The sequence below is a fragment of the Oncorhynchus keta genome, chromosome 34 (genome assembly GCF_023373465.1).
Source record: "Oncorhynchus keta strain PuntledgeMale-10-30-2019 chromosome 34, Oket_V2, whole genome shotgun sequence".
Classification (NCBI taxonomy): Eukaryota; Metazoa; Chordata; class Actinopteri; order Salmoniformes; family Salmonidae; genus Oncorhynchus; species Oncorhynchus keta.
This window is the reverse complement of record NC_068454.1, coordinates 37,711,388-37,729,090: the sequence shown is the minus strand read 5'-3', so window position 1 is coordinate 37,729,090 and position 17,703 is coordinate 37,711,388. Positions and strand designations below refer to the sequence as shown.

At 45.4% G+C, this 17,703-nt stretch overlaps 2 protein-coding genes across 10 annotated transcripts in view; both read left to right on the top strand.

Moving 5' to 3' along the window:
• Positions 1-14,564, top strand: part of LOC118367067 (rap guanine nucleotide exchange factor 4-like) — a 49,352-nt gene extending 34,788 nt beyond the window's left edge. For all 6 annotated transcript variants that reach the window (XM_052493797.1, XM_052493796.1, XM_052493798.1 and 3 more), the window contains 16 exons: positions 223-308; positions 1,341-1,419; positions 1,698-1,848; positions 2,118-2,206; positions 2,301-2,331; positions 2,500-2,578; positions 3,112-3,258; positions 6,238-6,335; positions 6,669-6,794; positions 7,163-7,341; positions 9,361-9,451; positions 9,851-9,901; positions 10,134-10,221; positions 13,360-13,424; positions 13,523-13,577; positions 13,696-14,564. In XM_052493797.1, coding sequence (XP_052349757.1) covers positions 223-308; positions 1,341-1,419; positions 1,698-1,848; positions 2,118-2,206; positions 2,301-2,331; positions 2,500-2,578; positions 3,112-3,258; positions 6,238-6,335; positions 6,669-6,794; positions 7,163-7,341; positions 9,361-9,451; positions 9,851-9,901; positions 10,134-10,221; positions 13,360-13,424; positions 13,523-13,577; positions 13,696-13,823 — 1,543 coding nt within the window. In that variant the 3' untranslated portion in view covers positions 13,824-14,564. The remainder of the gene's footprint in view (positions 1-222; positions 309-1,340; positions 1,420-1,697; positions 1,849-2,117; positions 2,207-2,300; positions 2,332-2,499; positions 2,579-3,111; positions 3,259-6,237; positions 6,336-6,668; positions 6,795-7,162; positions 7,342-9,360; positions 9,452-9,850; positions 9,902-10,133; positions 10,222-13,359; positions 13,425-13,522; positions 13,578-13,695) is intronic.
• Positions 14,565-14,809: 245 nt separating this feature from the next.
• The window catches only part of LOC118367065 (mitogen-activated protein kinase kinase kinase 20-like), a 54,350-nt gene continuing 51,456 nt past the window's right edge, over positions 14,810-17,703 (top strand). Inside the window, exons 1-2 of one of the 4 annotated variants that reach the window (XM_035750063.2) lie at positions 14,810-15,048; positions 16,856-17,049. In XM_035750063.2, the coding sequence (XP_035605956.1) occupies positions 16,891-17,049 (159 nt within the window). In that variant the 5' untranslated portion in view covers positions 14,810-15,048; positions 16,856-16,890. Of the gene's footprint in view, positions 15,049-15,160; positions 15,622-16,855; positions 17,050-17,703 lie in introns of those variants that run through there. The other 3 variants (XM_035750061.2, XM_035750064.2, XM_035750062.2) reach the window with 3 other exon arrangements.

Here is a 17,703-nt window from a genome sequence, read left to right as displayed (position 1 = left end):
AGGCTTCCACACCCTTTCAAACCCAGCCATCCCCCTAAAATCTACAGCAGTGGTCAGGACCTCTTTGACTGTTGTTTGAGGATTGTTACCTAATGTAGTAATCACAGCCAGGTATTGAGAGGACACAGGTCATTGAAGTGTGGCATAGGAACAGTAGTGAGCACTAGCAGTAAACTTGTCTTGATTAATGAAGTAGGTGATTGATTGACACTGGCATTCCAGATACACTGTGATGTCCGGGACACCGGAGAAGATTCTGGAGCACTTTCTGGAAATGATGCGACTGGACTCTCACCTTAACGAATCAGGTAGAGTAGTGCACTCTGTCACTCCAATAACATCTCTCGCCACTGTGGACCATTGTATTTCTATGTACGGCCCAGTACATCACCAGTGCCAAGCTTCCTGCCATCCAGGACCTCTATACCAGGCGGTGTCAGAGGAAGGCCCTAAAAATTGTCAGACTCCAGCCACCCTAATCATAGACTGTTTTCACTGCTACCACACAGCAAGCTGTACCGGAGAGCCAAGTCTAGGTCCAAGAGGCTTCGAAACATCTTCTACCCCCGAGCCATAAGATTCCTGAACAGCTAATCAAATGGCTACCCAGACTATTTGCATTGCCCCCTCCCCCCTCTTTACACCACTGCTACTCTCTGTTGTCATCTATGCATAGTCACTTTAATAACTCATCCTACATGTACATACTACCTCAACTTAACCGGTGGTGCCCCGCCCCCGCACATTGACACATTGACTCTGTATTGGTACCCCCTGCTATTGTCATTTACTGCTGCTCTTTAATTATTTCTTATTCTTATCTCTTACTTTTTGGGCAATTTTCTTAACTGCATTGTTGGTTAAGAACTTGTAGACCTTACAGTGAAGTGCTTACTTACGTCTGTTGCATTCGGCGCATGTGACAAATAAGATTTGATTTGACTAATGTAGATTCATGTGTTGTGTTCGTCATGGCTGTCGTGCTTAGATTGTCTCCTCTGTATCATCAGAGAGAGAGAGCGAGCATCCGGCCTCCATGCTGCTGCTGACCTGTTTGTTCATGTTTATAATTAGCAGCGCATCACAGGGCTGATCTAATTACGCTTGAACTCCTGGCTGCTTTCATGTCCCAGCCGTCTGCGGTGACGGAGCCAGCAGCCATGTGTGATCAGGCCTGTAGTACTGTCAGCCTGGTCTGGCATCCTTTCATCTGACATCACAGGTGCCCCCCTCTCTCTCTCTCTCTCTCTCTGTCTGTCTTCTACTCTCTCTCTCACGCTTTCTCTATCTCTCTTTCTCTTTTTCTCTGTCACTCTCTCTCTCTCTGTCTGTCTGCCCAGATCCAGCTCTGGACGACTTTGTGCTCATGCACTGCGTCTTCATCCCTAACAGTCAGCTGTGTCCGGTGCTCATGGCCCAATATCCTTTCAAAATAGCAAATAATTACTGTATGTTTTTGTGTGTATTTCTACTGATGAGAATCAGTATCCCTTCTATGTATTAAAAATTGCAGAGTAGGATCTAGGATCCGGTCAGCCCTGTCCAAATAATCATATTCATTGTGACTTAAATTGCAACATGGATCCTGAATCAGAAGCTCTACTCTGAGACGCTTGCTACAAACGGCCCCTGGACTAGATGTGAGTCAGTGAAGATGATGTCGCGCAGACGTGTTTCTGTCCTTAACTGCCCTGCACCTACCATGCTGAGGCGTCCCAGGGCTCAGAACAGGAGCGTCTTGACTATACCCTGAGCAACAAGAGGAGGGTGATCAGGCTGGTGCTGCAGTGGGCCTCCGTACATGGAGACCACCTGCAGGAGGAGGATGCCTCCCTCGCCTTCCTAGAGGTCAGTGGATGCATACCAAGTCCCACCCAATTCCCTATATAGGGCATAGGGCCCTGGTCAAAACGAGTGCCCTATGAAGAGAATAGGTTGCCATTGCAGAGGTAACCAGTGTCTTCCTCACAAACCTTTTATTAATATGCACTCTTATTCAGCTTGTTGCTTAAAAATATACTGTTTGCTGTAATAGTATGAGTGATTTGTCATTTGATAATCCAAATGAGTTTGGGCTCATTAATCTCTCCTCATTGAGAGTGTGTTGTGTGCTCCAGGAGTTCTTTGTGTCTGTATCTGATGATGCCAGGGTGATTCCTGCTCTGAAAGATCAACTCCCAGAGTTAGAGAAGATCGTTAAAAACAAGTAAGTGTGTGAATGTATTGTTACTGCGTTGTGCTTATCTTTAGTGTCCCCGGCTTTAGCGTGATGTAATCTCACTTTTGTTTTGCCTTCTCAGCTCTGATGACGCCAGATCCTCTCAACAAAAGGTATTGTCACCCAGCTATGACCCAAGCACTGCAGTCATGTTCTGTGCTTTTGTTTTCATTGGCAGCCCGAGCTACATTTCCCCAAGCTACATCCTACTCCCACCCATGGTTTTGTTGTCATGTTGTTGAACCAACACACTTCTGTCTGTCTGTCCTGTTCTGTTCTAGCACAAAATCCTGTTGAGGCAGTTCAGCATGGGGGATGAGAATCTGCAGAAACGACAGGCCATCAAGAGTAATGATGAGAGTAAGTATGGCATAGTGCAGGGTTTTCCAACTGGCCAAAAATATATTATATTTGACTAAAACAATCATTTCAAACCTTTGTTTATATTGTTAGATGATCACGTGTCTCTCTAATATGCGTGGAGATACTTGGGAACAGATTTCCCTAATTAAAATCACTTGGAGCTGATTTCCTGGTGTTTTTACAGTCTTTATGTCCAACAATGAAAATTTAAAAAAAAAAAAAAAAAAAAAATATATATATATATATATATATATATACTGTGTGTATATGTATGTATGTATGTGTGTGTGAAAGCATGCAGGATATGCGTTCGAAGAGAGCTAGCTATAAGCTATAGAAAGGCACAGTTTAGCAGTCATGAGCCTTTTGGCCTTGAGCCAGGAGTGACACACAGTGTTTTCTAATCTGTTTTGAACCTCTACCATGACAAGGCTGATGCGCTTGGCCTCCGATCTGTCTTCCCAGTACCCATCCTTCAACCCTAAATGTTAAGGGACCTGCATTGTGCTCTGTGCTCTCTCCCCATGCAGTCCTGTTCAAAGTGTACTGCAGCGACCACACCTACACCACCATCCGGGTCCCCATGGCCGCCTCGGTCGGTGAGGTCATCAGCGCGGTGGCCGACAAGCTGGGGTCAACGGAAGACCTTCTCCTGGTCAACCTCAGTTCGGCCGGAGGTGAAAAGGGCCACAGCTATACGCTAATCAAACCATGGTGGTTGACAGTCTTTCCACACATGGCCTGCTATTTACAGATGCTATGAAGCTCATTAATCAGGCCTGATTTACTAGAAATGATTGGGTGTTGGTGTTGGATTGGTCTGTTTCAGTTACCCGGTGTATGCTCAGTATAGGGACAGGAGGGCCATGGCCTGCAGCATAGAGAAAAGGTCGGGGCAATATTGCTGCAAGCTTGCTTCAACTCATAAGATTCTACACCGGCATGTTGCCGCCATCGGCTGGGACTTGATGTATGGATATTCCAGTGTCTCTGCCAGGGTGTACTGATCCACCTCTTTCTCTGGCCTATGTTTGACCTGCGCTTCACCCGTACCAAGTAGTAATATAAAGCCCTGAAGCACTGCTCCTTTGTCTCTGAGACCCTAATCATATTGCCCACAAATCTGTTATTTACTAGCATTTGTTTTGCTGCTAAGAATCTGGGCCCAGTTCTCTGCTGAGGATTCAGAGGGAGATGGATGCCCCCCGTCTGTCATGATCAATGCATTATTCCCAGTTCTAATGCTATCATGAGTGCATCCTCTTCATAGTATTTATGACCATTTTCTTTGATAATAAAGTTAGAGGACGACTCTGGGTAAAAGTGACGAGGCAATCAGGATTGAAAATGAACATAGTTGCAGCAGTGTATGTGAAGAGTGGGAAAGTGTGTGTGTGTGTGTGTGTGTGTGTGTGTGGCGTCAATATGCATATGTGTGTGTTTTGTGAGTCCGGTGAGAGTCAGTGGAAGAGAGTCGGTGCAAAAAAGGTTCCATGCAAATAGTCCGGGTAGCCATTTGATGAACTATTCAGCAGTATTATGGCTTGGGGGTAGCTGCCAAGCAGTTTCCATACCAAGCGGTGATGCAGCCAGTCAAGATGCTCTCAGTGGTGCAGCTGTAAAACTTTGAGGATCTGAGGGCCCAATTATTTTCAGATGAGGTGTTGTCGTGCCTTCTTCATGACTGTGTTGGTTAGTGTGGACCATGTTAATTCCTTAGTGATGTGGATAACGAGGAACTTGAAGCTCTCGACCCGCTCCATTACAGTCCTGTCGTTGTGGACACTGAGGTACCCCCGTGTTCTTGGTCAATGTGGCAGATGTGTTGTTAAATACTCTCCAAACCAGGGTGCAGCCCGTCAGGAAGTCCAGGATCCAATTGCAGAGGGAGGTGTTTAGTCCCAGGGTCCTGAGCTTATTGATGGGCACTATGATGTTGAACACTGAGCTGTAGTCAATGAACAGCATTCTCGCATAGGCGCTCCTTTTATCCAGGTGGGAAAGGGCAGTGCAATAGAGAGTGCGTAATCTGCTCCGGCGCCATCTTACACCCGTAGCACTCACGTCTTTAGCCATGAAGTGCTTTGAAAGGCTGGTCATGGCTCACATAAACACCATCATCCCAGAAACCCTAGACCACTCCAATTTGCATACCGCCCCAACAGATCCACAGATGATGCAATCTTTATTGCACTCCACACTGCCCTTTCCCACCTGGACAAAAGGAACACCTATGTGAGAATGCTATTCATTGACAACAGTTCAGCGTTCAACGCCATAGTGCCCTCAAATCTCATCAATAAGCTAAGGACCCTGGAACTAAACACCTCCCTCTGTAACTGGATCCTGGACTTCCTGACCGGCCACCCCCAGGAGGTAAGGGTAGGGAACAACACATCTGCCATGCTGATCCTCAACACAGGGGCCCCTCAGGGGCGCGTGCTCAGTCCCCTCCTGTACTCCCTGTTCACTCATGACTACACGGCCAGGCACGACTCCCAACACCATCATTAAGTTTGCCGATGACACAACAGTGGTAGGCCTGATCACCAACAACGATGAGACAGCCTATAGGGAGGAGGTCAGAGACCTGGCCGTGTGGTGCCAGGACAACAACCTCTCCCTCAATGTGATGAAGACAGAAGAGATGATTGTGGACTACAGGAAAAAGAGGACCGAGCACGCCCACTTTCTCATCGACGGGGCTGCAGTGGAGCAGGTTGAGAGTTCCTTGGTGTCCTCATCACCAACAAACTAACATGGTCCAAGCACACCAAGACAGTCGTGAAGAGGGCACGATGAAATATATTCCCCCTCAGGAGACTGAAAAGATTTGGCATGGGTCATCAGATCCTCAAAAGTTTCTACAGCTGAACCATTGAGGACATCCTGACTGGTTGCATCACTGCCTGGTATGGCAACTGCTCGGCCTCTGACCGCAAGGCACTACAGAGGGTAGTGCGAACGGCGCAGTACATCACTGGGGCCAAGCTTCCTGCCATCCAGGACCTCTATGCCAGGCGGCGTCAGAGGGCCCTAAAAATTGTTGGACTCCAGCCACCCTAGTCATAGACTGTTCTCACTGCTACCACACAGCAAGCGGTACCGGAGAGCCAAGTCTAGGTCCAAGAGGCTTCGAAACATCTTCTACCCCCCGAGCCATAAGATTCCTGAACAGCTAATCAAATGGCTACCCAGACTATTTGCATTGCCCCCTCCCCCCTCTTTACACCACTGCTACTCTCTGTTGTCATCTATGCATAGTCACTTTAATAACTCGACCTACATGTACATACTACCTCAACTAACCTGTGGTGCCCCCGCCCATTGACTCTAGTCTCGCTATTGTTATTTTGCTGCTGCTCTTTAATGCTGCTCTTGTTACTTTTATCTCTTTTTCTTATCTGTAGTTTTTTAAAACTGCATCGTTGGTTAGGGGCTCATAAGTAAGCATTTCACTGTTGTATTCGGCCCATGTGGCTAATAAGATTTGGTTTGAATTGGTCGGGAGCCCGTAAAACGGTCGATATCCACTGCAGCGCCATCTTTTCCTTACCCTTGTTATGCGACTTCAGGACGGACCATAATAACATGATCCTATTAAATACAGTACATGAGCATGTTTTAATTATCGCTCGTTTGTTGTTTTCCCTCAGATAAAGTGGTGCTAAACCCCAACGATATATCCGTCTTCTCCACACTCAGCATCAACGGCCGTCTATTTGTCTGTCCCGGGGATCAACTGGATTCATTGGTGCGTAAATACCCCGCAGCAAAAACATATTGCCCAACAAATTAACGATGCAGAAAAACAAGCATTCAGACCCACCCAACTAATTCCCAGAGGTTTTCCTACAAGCTACATCTCCTGCAGCTGTTACTATGAAGCATGTTGCGTCTCATGTTGTGTTTCTCTAATGGAATATATTTGTTTTAATCGACTGATATATGATCACTGGCCTGAGGCTACTGTTGCAATTCGACTTGTTATAGTTGTATAACTGTCATTGTAGCTATCAAAACAGTCCTGTATTTCATATCCGTGTGAATTGTATAATGAAGAATGATATACAGCGCAATATTTCAGATGCCCTTACCAGAGCAGGAAGGACCCTCCACAGGCTCCCTGGGCAGCTTTGAGTTGATGAGCTCTAAAGACCTGGCCTACCAGATGACTCTCTACGACTGGGAACTCTTCCACTGTGTACATGAGGTGCCTCAGACCAATGACGAATGAGGAATGACTTGATTCTATGGTTGCGACCTAAATGGCACCCTATTCCCTATACATGTTTCGTGCCCTACTTTCGACCCCTGCCCTATGGGGAATAGTGTGCCATTCTGGGTGCAGGCTATGTCTTCCTACTCTATTTGGCTATCCCCATAGGAGGTAGAACCCTTTTGGGACACTCTGAAGAAAGCGTTTTGGATTCCATGTAAAACCATCTACCTGGAAACAAAAAGGTTTCTTCAGAAGGTTCTAGATGGCAACTATTAACTATTAAACCAATATAGTGATACATTATAATGGAAACTATCAGGGACACGGTCATTGACTTTCTCTCTTGCCCTGTACAACAGCATGAGCTGATCTACTATACATTTGGGAGGAAGAACTTCAAGAAGACTACGGCCAACATGGACCTGTTCCTCAGGAGGTTTAATGAGATTCAGCTGTGGGTGATCACGGAGATCTGTCTGTGTGCTCAGCTCAGCAAGCGTGTTCAGCTGCTCAAGAAGTTCATCAAGATCGCTGCCCAGTGAGTGGCCCTTGCCTTGTCGCCCTCTCTCTCATGCATGCACATTTGCGCGTGCACGGTCTCCCCTGACTGCAGAGCTGTAGTAGTAGAATTGCATACCTGTGTCACTTAGCTGTAGGGTACAGTCAACCCTCCCAATCAATCCCTAAAGGAAAGGTTTAAGTGTCAAGATTAACAAATGTTTGAATGGCTGAATGTACGGTGCATTCGGTAAGTATTCAGACCCCTTGACTTTTTCCACATTTTGTTACGTTACAGCCTTATTCTAAAGTTGATTAAATAGTTTTGTTTTCCCTTATCATTCTACACACAATACCACATAATGACAAAGCAGAAATTGCTTTTTAGAAATGTTGGCAAATGTATTAAATCTTTAACTGAAATATTGCATTTTCATAAGTATTCTGACCCTTTACTCAGTACTTTATTGAAGCACCTTTGGCAATGATTACAGCCTCAAGTTTTCTTGGTTATGATGCTACAAGCTTGGCAGATGTGTATTTGGGCAGTTTCTCCCATTCTTCTTTGCAGAACTCTGTCAGGTTGGATGGGGACCGTTGCTGCTCAGCTATTTTCAGGTTTCTCCAGAGATGGCTTCGGGTTCAATGCAGGAGTGGCTTTGGGTTCAAGTCCAGGGTCTGACTGGAGGCTCAAGGACATTCAGAGACTTGTCCCGAAGCCACTCTTGCATTGTCTTGGCTGTGTGCTTTGGGTCGTTGTCCTGTTAGAAGGTAAACCTTCGCCGCAGTCTGAGGTCCTGAGCGCTCTGGAGACGGTTTTCATCAAGGATATAATTTTGCTCCATTCATCTTTCCCTCGATCCTGACTAGTTTCCCAGTCCCTGCTGCTGAAAAACATCCCCACAGCATGATGCTGCCACAACCATGCTTCACTGTAGGGATGGTGTCAGGTTTCTTCCAGATGTGACACTTGGCATTCAGGCCAAAGAGTTCAATCTCTTCATCAGACCAGAGAAACGTTTTTCTCATGGTCGGAGTGCACTTTACGTGCCTTTTGACAAATTCCAAGCGGGCTGTCATGTGCCTTTTACTGAGGAGTGTCTTCCATCTGGCCACTCTACCATAAAGGCCTGATTGGTGGAGTGCTGCAGAGATGGTTGTCCTTCTGGAAGGTTCTCCCATCTCCACAGAGGAACTCTGGAGCTCTGTCAGAGTGACCATTTGTTGTGAGAATTATGTTCTCAATGTTCATAAACTGAACTTCAATTAACTACTCAGTCTGCAACCCAGAATTTGTAAGATACTGGTTGAAATGAAAACAGAGGCCCAGCCTACAATAGTTGAATGTTTATTCACGAGAACGTTCTGAAGTCCACAATACAAAGACATCCATTTTATTAGCGGCGCACGTACTTCCACACAAACAGTAGATATCATACACACATACATACGAACAGTAGGTATCCTACGCACATAGTGTATCAATACCCAGCCGACAAAGATTAGGGACCGTGAGAAGCACTCCCCGTCCTCCCTCAAGATTAGGGAGTACTCACTGCCCTCTCCCAAATCTCTGAGGCGCCTAGCAAGGTTGGCACCGAATTTAATTGAATTTACCACAGGTGGACTCCAATCAAGTTGTAGAAACATCTCAAGTATGATCAATAGGAAACAGGATGCACCTAAGCTCAATTCCGAGTCTCATAGTAAAGGGTCTTAATACTTACGCAAATAAGGTATTTCTGTTTATTATTATTTTTTGTACATTTGTATAAATGTCTAAAAACAAGTTTTTGCTTTGTAATTATGGGGTATTGTATGTAGATTGAGATGTATTTTTCTTTGATCAATTTGTATTGTAACAAAGTTGCTGTAACGTAACAAAATGTGGAAATAGGGAAGGGGTCTGAATACTTTCCGAATGACCTGTACATGTATCATTTTGGTAATGACAAGTGTTTCCTTCATGACCCCCTGTGACTTAAATGACTTAAATTAGTCACATGTAACATGTTACCTGATACTGATACATCTCTGGACTACTTTCTCTCTGTAACAGCTGTAAGGAGTATAAGAACCTCAACTCCTTCTTCGCTATTATCATGGGCATGAGTAACCCAGCCGTGAGCAGACTGAGTCAGACATGGGAGGTGGGTGTCTGTCTGTCTCACTGTGTGTCTCTGTCTCACTGTGTGTCTGTCTCTCACTGTCTGTCTGTCTGTCTGTCTCACTGTCTGTCTGTCTCACTGTCTGTCTGTCTCACTGTCTGTCTGTCTCACTGTCTGTCTGTCTCACTGTGTGTCTGTCTCACTGTGTGTCTGTCTCACTGTCTGTCTCACTGTGTGTCTGTCTCACTGTGTGTCTGTCTCACTGTGTGTCTGTCTCACTGTGTGTCTGTCTCACTGTGTGTCTGTCTCACTGTGTGTCTTTCACTGTGTCTGTCTGACATTGTCCATCTGTCTGTCCAACAACACTCAAATGTGTTTAGCATCTGCCCAATAATATGATTTCAACTGTCTGTTAACTTTCCCTGTTACTTGTGTTGACAGAAACTACCCAGCAAATTTAAGAAGTTTTACAGCGAATTTGAGAGCTTAATGGTGAGTACCCTAAACTATTTTTAGTCCCATATCAACCATTCATCCACTCAGTCTCTAGCATTGCTTTCTAAAGCTCCAATTTATTCAAATATTTAATTGAAACGTCACATTCTTGCATGGTCATTTGTCATCTAACAATGTATGTATTGAGCTGCACCACCCTTGGCTGTGACTGATGTGCCCACTTAACATGGTTGTGGCAGATCTCAGAACAGTGTGAGTATTTCCACAGGACCCGTCCAGGAACCACCGGGCGTACCGGCTCACTGTGGCCAAGCTGGACCCGCCCATCATTCCCTTCATGCCGCTGCTGATCAAAGGTTAGTGATCAAAGGTTTACCCAACACAGCTCTCTCCCACCGTTTACATGACCCTGAATGTTGTTTTACCCAACACAGCTCTCTCCCACTGTCTACATGACCCTCCATGTTGTTTTACCCAACACAGCTCTCTCCCACTGTCTACATGACCCTCCATGTTGTTTTACCCAACACAGCTCTCTCCCACCGTCTACATGACCCTCCATGTTGTTTTACCCAACACAGCTCTCTCCCACCGTCTACATGACCCTCCATGTTGTTTTACCCAACACAGCTCTCTCCCACCGTCTACATGACCCTCCATGTTGTTTTACCCAACACAGCTCTCTCCCACTGTCTACATGACCCTCCATGTTTTACCCAACACAGCTCTCTCCCACCGTCTACATGACCCTCCATGTTGTTTTACCCAACACAGCTCTCTCCCACCGTTTACATGACCCTCCATGTTGTTTTACCCAACACAGCTCTCTCCCACCGTCTACATGACCCTCCATGTTGTTTTGTGTCTGTCTGTCTGTCCCAACACAGCTCTCTCCCACTGTCTACATGACCCTCCATGTTGTTTTACCCAACACAGCTCTCTCCCACTGTCTACATGACCCTCCATGTTGTTTTACCCAACACAGCTCTCTCCCACCGTCTACATGACCCTCCATGTTGTTTTACCCAACACAGCTCTCTCCCACCGTCTACATGACCCTCCATGTTGTTTTACCCAACACAGCTCTCTCCCACCGTCTACATGACCCTCCATGTTGTTTTACCCAACACAGCTCTCTCCCACTGTCTACATGACCCTCCATGTTTTACCCAACACAGCTCTCTCCCACTGAATGTTGTCTGCTGTCGTCGTCTACATGACCCTCCATGTTGTTTTACCCAACACAGCTCTCTCCCACTGTCTACATGACCCTCCATGTTTTACCCAACACAGCTCTCTCCCACCGTCTACATGACCCTCCATGTTGTTTTACCCAACACAGCTCTCTCCCACCGTTTACATGACCCTCCATGTTGTTTTACCCAACACAGCTCTCTCCCACCGTCTACATGACCCTCCATGTTGTTTTACCCAACACAGCTCTCTCCCACCGTCTACATGACCCTCCATGTTGTTTTACCCAACACAGCTCTCTCCCACTGTCTACATGACCCTCCATGTTTTACCCAACACAGCTCTCTCCCACCGTCTACATGACCCTCCATGTTGTTTTACCCAACACAGCTCTCTCCCACCGTCCATGTACATGACCCTCCATGTTGTTTTACCCAACACAGCTCTCTCCCACCGTCTACATGACCCTCCATGTTGTTTTACCCAACACAGCTCTCTCCCACCGTCTACATGACCCTCCATGTTGTTTTACCTCCATGTTGACCCTTTTGTTTTTTTGCCCAACACAGCTCTCTCCCACCGTCTACATGACCCTCCATGTTGTTTTACCCAACACAGCTCTCTCCCACCGTCTACATGACCCTCCATGTTGTTTTACCCAACACAGCTCTCTCCCACCGTCTACATGACCCTCCATGTTGTTTTACCCAACACAGCTCTCTCCCACTGTCTACATGACCGTCTACCCATGACCCTCCATGACCCTTGTTTTTTACCCAACACAGCTCTCTCCCACCGTCTACATGACCCTCCATGTTGTTTTACCCAACACAGCTCTCTCCCACCGTCTACATGACCCTCCCCAACACAGCTCTCTCCCACCGTCTACATGACCCTCCATGTTGTTTTACCCAACACAGCTCTCTCCCACTGTCTACATGACCCTCCATGTTGTTTTACCCAACACAGCTCTCTCCCACCGTCTACATGACCCTCCATGTTGTTTTACCCAACACAGCTCTCTCCCACCGTCTACATGACCCTCCATGTTGTTTTACCCAACACAGCTCTCTCCCACCGTCTACATGACCCTCCATGTTGTTTTACCCAACACAGCTCTCTCCCACTGTCTACATGACCCTCCATGTTGTTTTACCCAACACAGCTCTCTCCCACCGTCTACATGACCATCCATGTTGTTTTACCCAACACAGCTCTCTCCCACCGTCTACATGACCCTCCATGTTGTTTTACCCAACACAGCACTGTCTACCATGTCTACATGACCCTCCATGTTGTTTTACCCAACACAGCTCTCTCCCACCGTCTACATGACCCTCCATGTTGTTTTACCCAACACAGCTCTCTCCCACCGTCTACATGACCCTCCATGTTGTTTTACCCAACACAGCTCTCTCCCACCGTCTACATGACCCTCCATGTTGTTTTACCCAACACAGCTCTCTCCCACCGTCTACATGACCCTCCATGTTGTTTTACCCAACACAGCTCTCTCCCACCGTCTACATGACCCTCCATGTTGTTTTACCCAACACAGCTCTCTCCCACCGTCTACATGACCCTCCATGTTGTTTTACCCAACACAGCTCTCTCCCACTGTCTACATGACCCTCCATGTTGTTTTACCCAACACAGCTCTCTCCCACCGTCTACATGACCCTCCATGTTGTTTTACCCAACACAGCTCTCTCCCACCGTCTACATGACCCTCCATGTTGTTTTACCCAACACAGCTCTCTCCCACCGTCTACATGACCCTCCATGTTGTTTTACCCAACACAGCTCTCTCCCACCGTCTACATGACCCTCCATGTTGTTTTACCCAACACAGCTCTCTCCCACCGTCTACATGACCCTCCATGTTGTTTTACCCAACACAGCTCTCTCCCACCGTCTACATGACCCTCCATGTTGTTTTACCCAACACAGCTCTCTCCCACCGTCTACATGACCCTCCATGTTGTTTTACCCAACACAGCTCTCTCCCACCGTCTACATGACCCTCCATGTTGTTTTACCCAACACAGCTCTCTCCCACCGTCTACATGACCCTCCATGTTGTTTTACCCATTATCTTACCAATTGATTGACTATTGAGAGGTTTGTCCTCACTGCCTCTTGTGTGAAGAAGTTATTATCAGCAGGTTTTGATCTCTTTTTGGAGTGTCAGCCTGGGACACAGTGTAACTAGCTTCAATATTGTTTGTTCTTGTCAATTCCAATCCTTATTCTTTTGTCTATGTTCTATGTGTGCAATCATATTGCTATTATCTTTCCAGACATGACTTTCACTCATGATGGAAACAAGACGTTCATTGACAGTTTGGTCAATTTTGAGAAAATGGTAAGGCCCTCCCCTGAGGATATTGATTTTGACATGATATTATATTGGAAGTCTAAATTCATCATGGTAACATCTATTTGTGTTTTTTTGTTTTTCAGCGAATGATCGCCAACACAGTGAGAATAGTGAGATACTGCAGAAGTCTGCCATTCAGTAAGTAAACATATCCGTCTTTAAGTCTTCACTTGACTGGGAAGGTTTCTAAGTGCTTGGGGCATACAGGACACGGTTTATAAGGAAGGTGGTATTTCGCTTTCCCATCGTCTCTCAGGTGCAGAACCATCTCAGACCAGTAAGAACCACCTGGACGTGAGGAGCTATGTGCGCCAGCTGACTGTGATTGACAACCAGAGAACCCTATCTCAGTTCTCCCACAGACTGGAACCACGCAGGACCTGAAGCTTGGACGGACACTGGACAGACACGGGACATGTCACATGCTGCTGCTCTACTGTACCAGTACACACACACACACATATCCACTTTGCTACATGGAACTTCACATTATTATTCATGCAGTTTAGTCAAGTAAGCTGCAGAGTTCATCGGCTCCACCTTCAACTGTATTTCAAATGTCAGTATCATTTCTGCTGCTTGTTTTCCTTTGTGTATCGTTTTCATCAATGGGCAGCAGTCACTCCGCTTTAAATTTCACCAAGTATTTTCAAATTCATCTCATTCTCATGTCCCTGAAGCTCTATTTAATTCTTTGAAGTCACCAGCCCCACGAAAAGGACACAATCTATGAAGCGAATTATCGTTTGGAAATAATCATCCATTTGATTGTTGTACAATATTCTGTGAGGTTTATGTTAAACAGATAACTTTTCCAGGTGGAAACATTGGCTCTTACTTCACTCTAACCTCCTAAATTCCAAATCCTGATATTCAGATGTTGTTTCCAATCTTTTTTCTAAATCAGATTTGATGCTTTTTATTACACATGTACAATGTGTTCATATATCTATTATGGCCTCAGCATGCAATGATTTGAGATGTTGGGCTGGGATGTACAGAATGTGAGCACATTCCTCTTTGAAAGTCTCTAAGGTAACCGTTTTCTGCAAACATTTTAGCCATGTGTATTCTGTAAATATTAAAAATGAATTTGATGTATCTGCTGTCCATTTGATTGTTCATTGATTATTTTGATAATTAGTTAGTATAATAACTAATTATGATCTGAGCTGAAAAAATATTTCAAATAAACTTTTATGCTGTCATAGTATCTTTTGACAATAGGGAAACGAATTCGATTCCCTGTAGGTGTTGGTTGTTATAACATAGATTGCTGCTTCATTTTAATGGTGTCGTTGGAGGTGTACCGGTTTTACCCATTGAGTGGCGCTGTTGTCATCAGAATTTGTGAAGCTCTTTGAAAAATGTTGGGATACTTCCCTGGTTTTAATGTCTATGGCTATTTCTCTATAGCGTTCAGCACTCAGCCCAAGTCAAGGAAGAAGTTGTGTAACGAGAAATCCCGGTGTGGGGAAATCATAAACGTCACGCCCGGTTTCCATGAAAGTGGGTTCTTTACAGTAGTTCTATGTTTACCTGCAGAAGTTAAGCTACCCATTGGATCTGTCAAACTGAATGTTTCTAGTATTTGTTGGAAAATTCAAAGGTAGGCTATGCACTAATATCGCATTGTGTTTCAGTGAGTAGGCCTACACGCCGTTACATGTTTTCAATTACATACTTTTTGGAAAGTTGTGAATAACAAATTCCATTGTTTTACAGTTGTCTGTTTGGCAAACGCGTTGGTCTCATGCGTGTCATCGAGGAAATTGGTATTCTTGCCTTTAAACTCCTGTTGATCCTGAGCTGCTGAAGTGTCTTAATCTTGCAAAATTATATTTAACACAATTTACACTAGTCTATACATATTTTGTGTGTGGTGTATGTATGCAGTCTAAACTGCATACATACACATAGACCATTTCCTGGTTGAATTATTTACTGTAAATGCCTGGAGACATTTTGATTATGTAAGTAACAGCAGTGAGACTTCTATTTAGTTTTGCTTCGGGTCGTAGCTTAAACTCTGGAGCTGAAGTTTGTACTTCCTGATGGGGGACAGTATGTAATCATATCCGCCACCGGGACGATATGAATGGGTCAAGCAGACGAGGTTAACTCAATACGTTTGGATTATTTCTGCTACATTTTTACATGTTCATCTGTAGAGCTCTGGCAGGTATCTATCTACTTGCCTGTATATGTTCACATGGGTATTGGTCCATAATTTTAGTGTCTGGGGCAGAGTGTTGACTTTCCAGTGAGGACAGACAAAAACGAGCTCCAATAACCCTGTAACCCTTCGTGCTTAAGTGTCTACAGAAAATGTCGGAGCTGCTCATGTACTGAAAAGATTGGTGTGAAGTTAAGTATAGCATCAATAGCCGTAAATCAGTAGAGAGAATTGGCTCCCCTCTGTGACAATGGAGGCATTTCCTGCTGGGCTGGATAGCAATCCTGATTTAGGTCCAGGTAACAGCCTCTTAAAAGCCATAATTGCTGAGCAGTAAATGGGGAAACTTCTGAACAATATCCGAGCTACAATTTCCTGTAATGAAGGGATTCTTTCTTTACAAGATGCACTTAGGTTGATATTTAAAAACAAAGGGAAGTGTGCGTTAATTGTTGTCTGTGGGCAAAAAGTTGGTTTGGTGTTCCCTCTACCTATTATCGCACTTTCATTTATATACATTAGGAAGACATGGTCCCTGTTCTTTGAATATAGAATTAGAGGTGTGTAGCACCTTTTGGGTTTGTTTTTAAAACAAGTGTGTAGTGATTGTGTGTCATGAAAAGTTTGCAGTGATTCATGGGAGACTAGAGGATGCAATCCCTTTAAGAGCTCTGCTGTGTCTAGCTTTGTAGCCTTACATGTACTGTACAGACCACTCTAGACTCTACTGGAACAGTCGGTGACTTTGGCCGTGTGTATTTTGTGCTTAGTGATCACAGTAGAGGGAGAATGCATGCCAGGGATGCCATCCATAGTCCTTATACAAGCAGAGGATCCTGGGACCCTCACTTACCTCACCCTCGCTTACTGGTGACTGTGTGGCGTAGGTCTGGGACAGGCGGGCTCGTTGAATGTCCCATAAATCACTGGCTGAGATCAGGGATATCACGGTGCCACTCCGGGCAGACATAGCCAATGACACAGAGGCCTCCCTGGTGTACTGTTAGCAGCACATCCAGCTTCCCAGTCTCACACACTAATGGTGTGCTCAAGTGTACAGCTGCTCTCAGTTGTGTCACTGGTGCAGGACTTTTACTTTGAGGAATCAGAGTTTTTTTTTTTTTTTTGGGGGTGGGGGGACAAGCCTATGACAGATTTGAGCATCGGTTCTTAACTGCTTTTTAGTGAGCTCTGTGCTTGTTTTTCCTCCTCCGCTATCTCCTTCCCTGTGGTCCTCCAGACAGACGTTGAGTTGGGGCTGAGTGTTATTATGAGATGTTGCCTCTCAGTGCCTCCTTCGTGCAAATCAAGTTTGATGACATCCACTTCTACGAGAACTGCGGCGGCGGCAGCTTCGGGAGCGTGTACCGAGCCAGGTGGATACCTCAGGACAAAGAGGTGGCGGTGAAAAAGCTGCTCAAGATCGAAAATGAGGTAGGAGTCCTAATTGCTGAGGCTTTTCATATACTTTTTAATCGTCGGTGTAGTAATCATTTTAATTGCTACCCCGTTTAGTGGGTTGTGGTGACTTTTGGTACCCATCAGTCATAGTCATTATACTCCCCCTCGCTTTGTGCACAGAATTTCACATGCTGTATGCTTTAAAGAACGACTATTGCCAAATGAGGGATCATATTAGGCCAAATTAAAGAATGGATGATTCTGATTCTGGAGATTTCTTGTAAGTGACAAAAATACATCTGATGTATACTACATGACCAAAAGTATGTGAACACCTGCTCGTCAAACATCTCATTCCAAAGTCATGGGCATTGATGTGGAGTTGGTCCCCCCCTTTGCTGCTATAACAGCCTCCACTCATCTGGGAAGGCTTTCCACTAGATGTTGGAACATTGCTGTGGGGACTTGCTTCCATTCAGCCACAAGAGCATTAGTGAGGTTGGGCACTGATGTTGGGTGATTAGGCCTGGCTCACAGTCGGTATTCCAATTCATCCCAAAGGTGTTTGATGGGGTTGAGGTCAGGGCTCTGTGCAGGCCAGTCAAGTTCTTCCACACCGATCTCGACAAACCATTTCTGTATGGACCACGCTTTGTGTATGGGAGCATTGTCATGCTGAAACAGGAA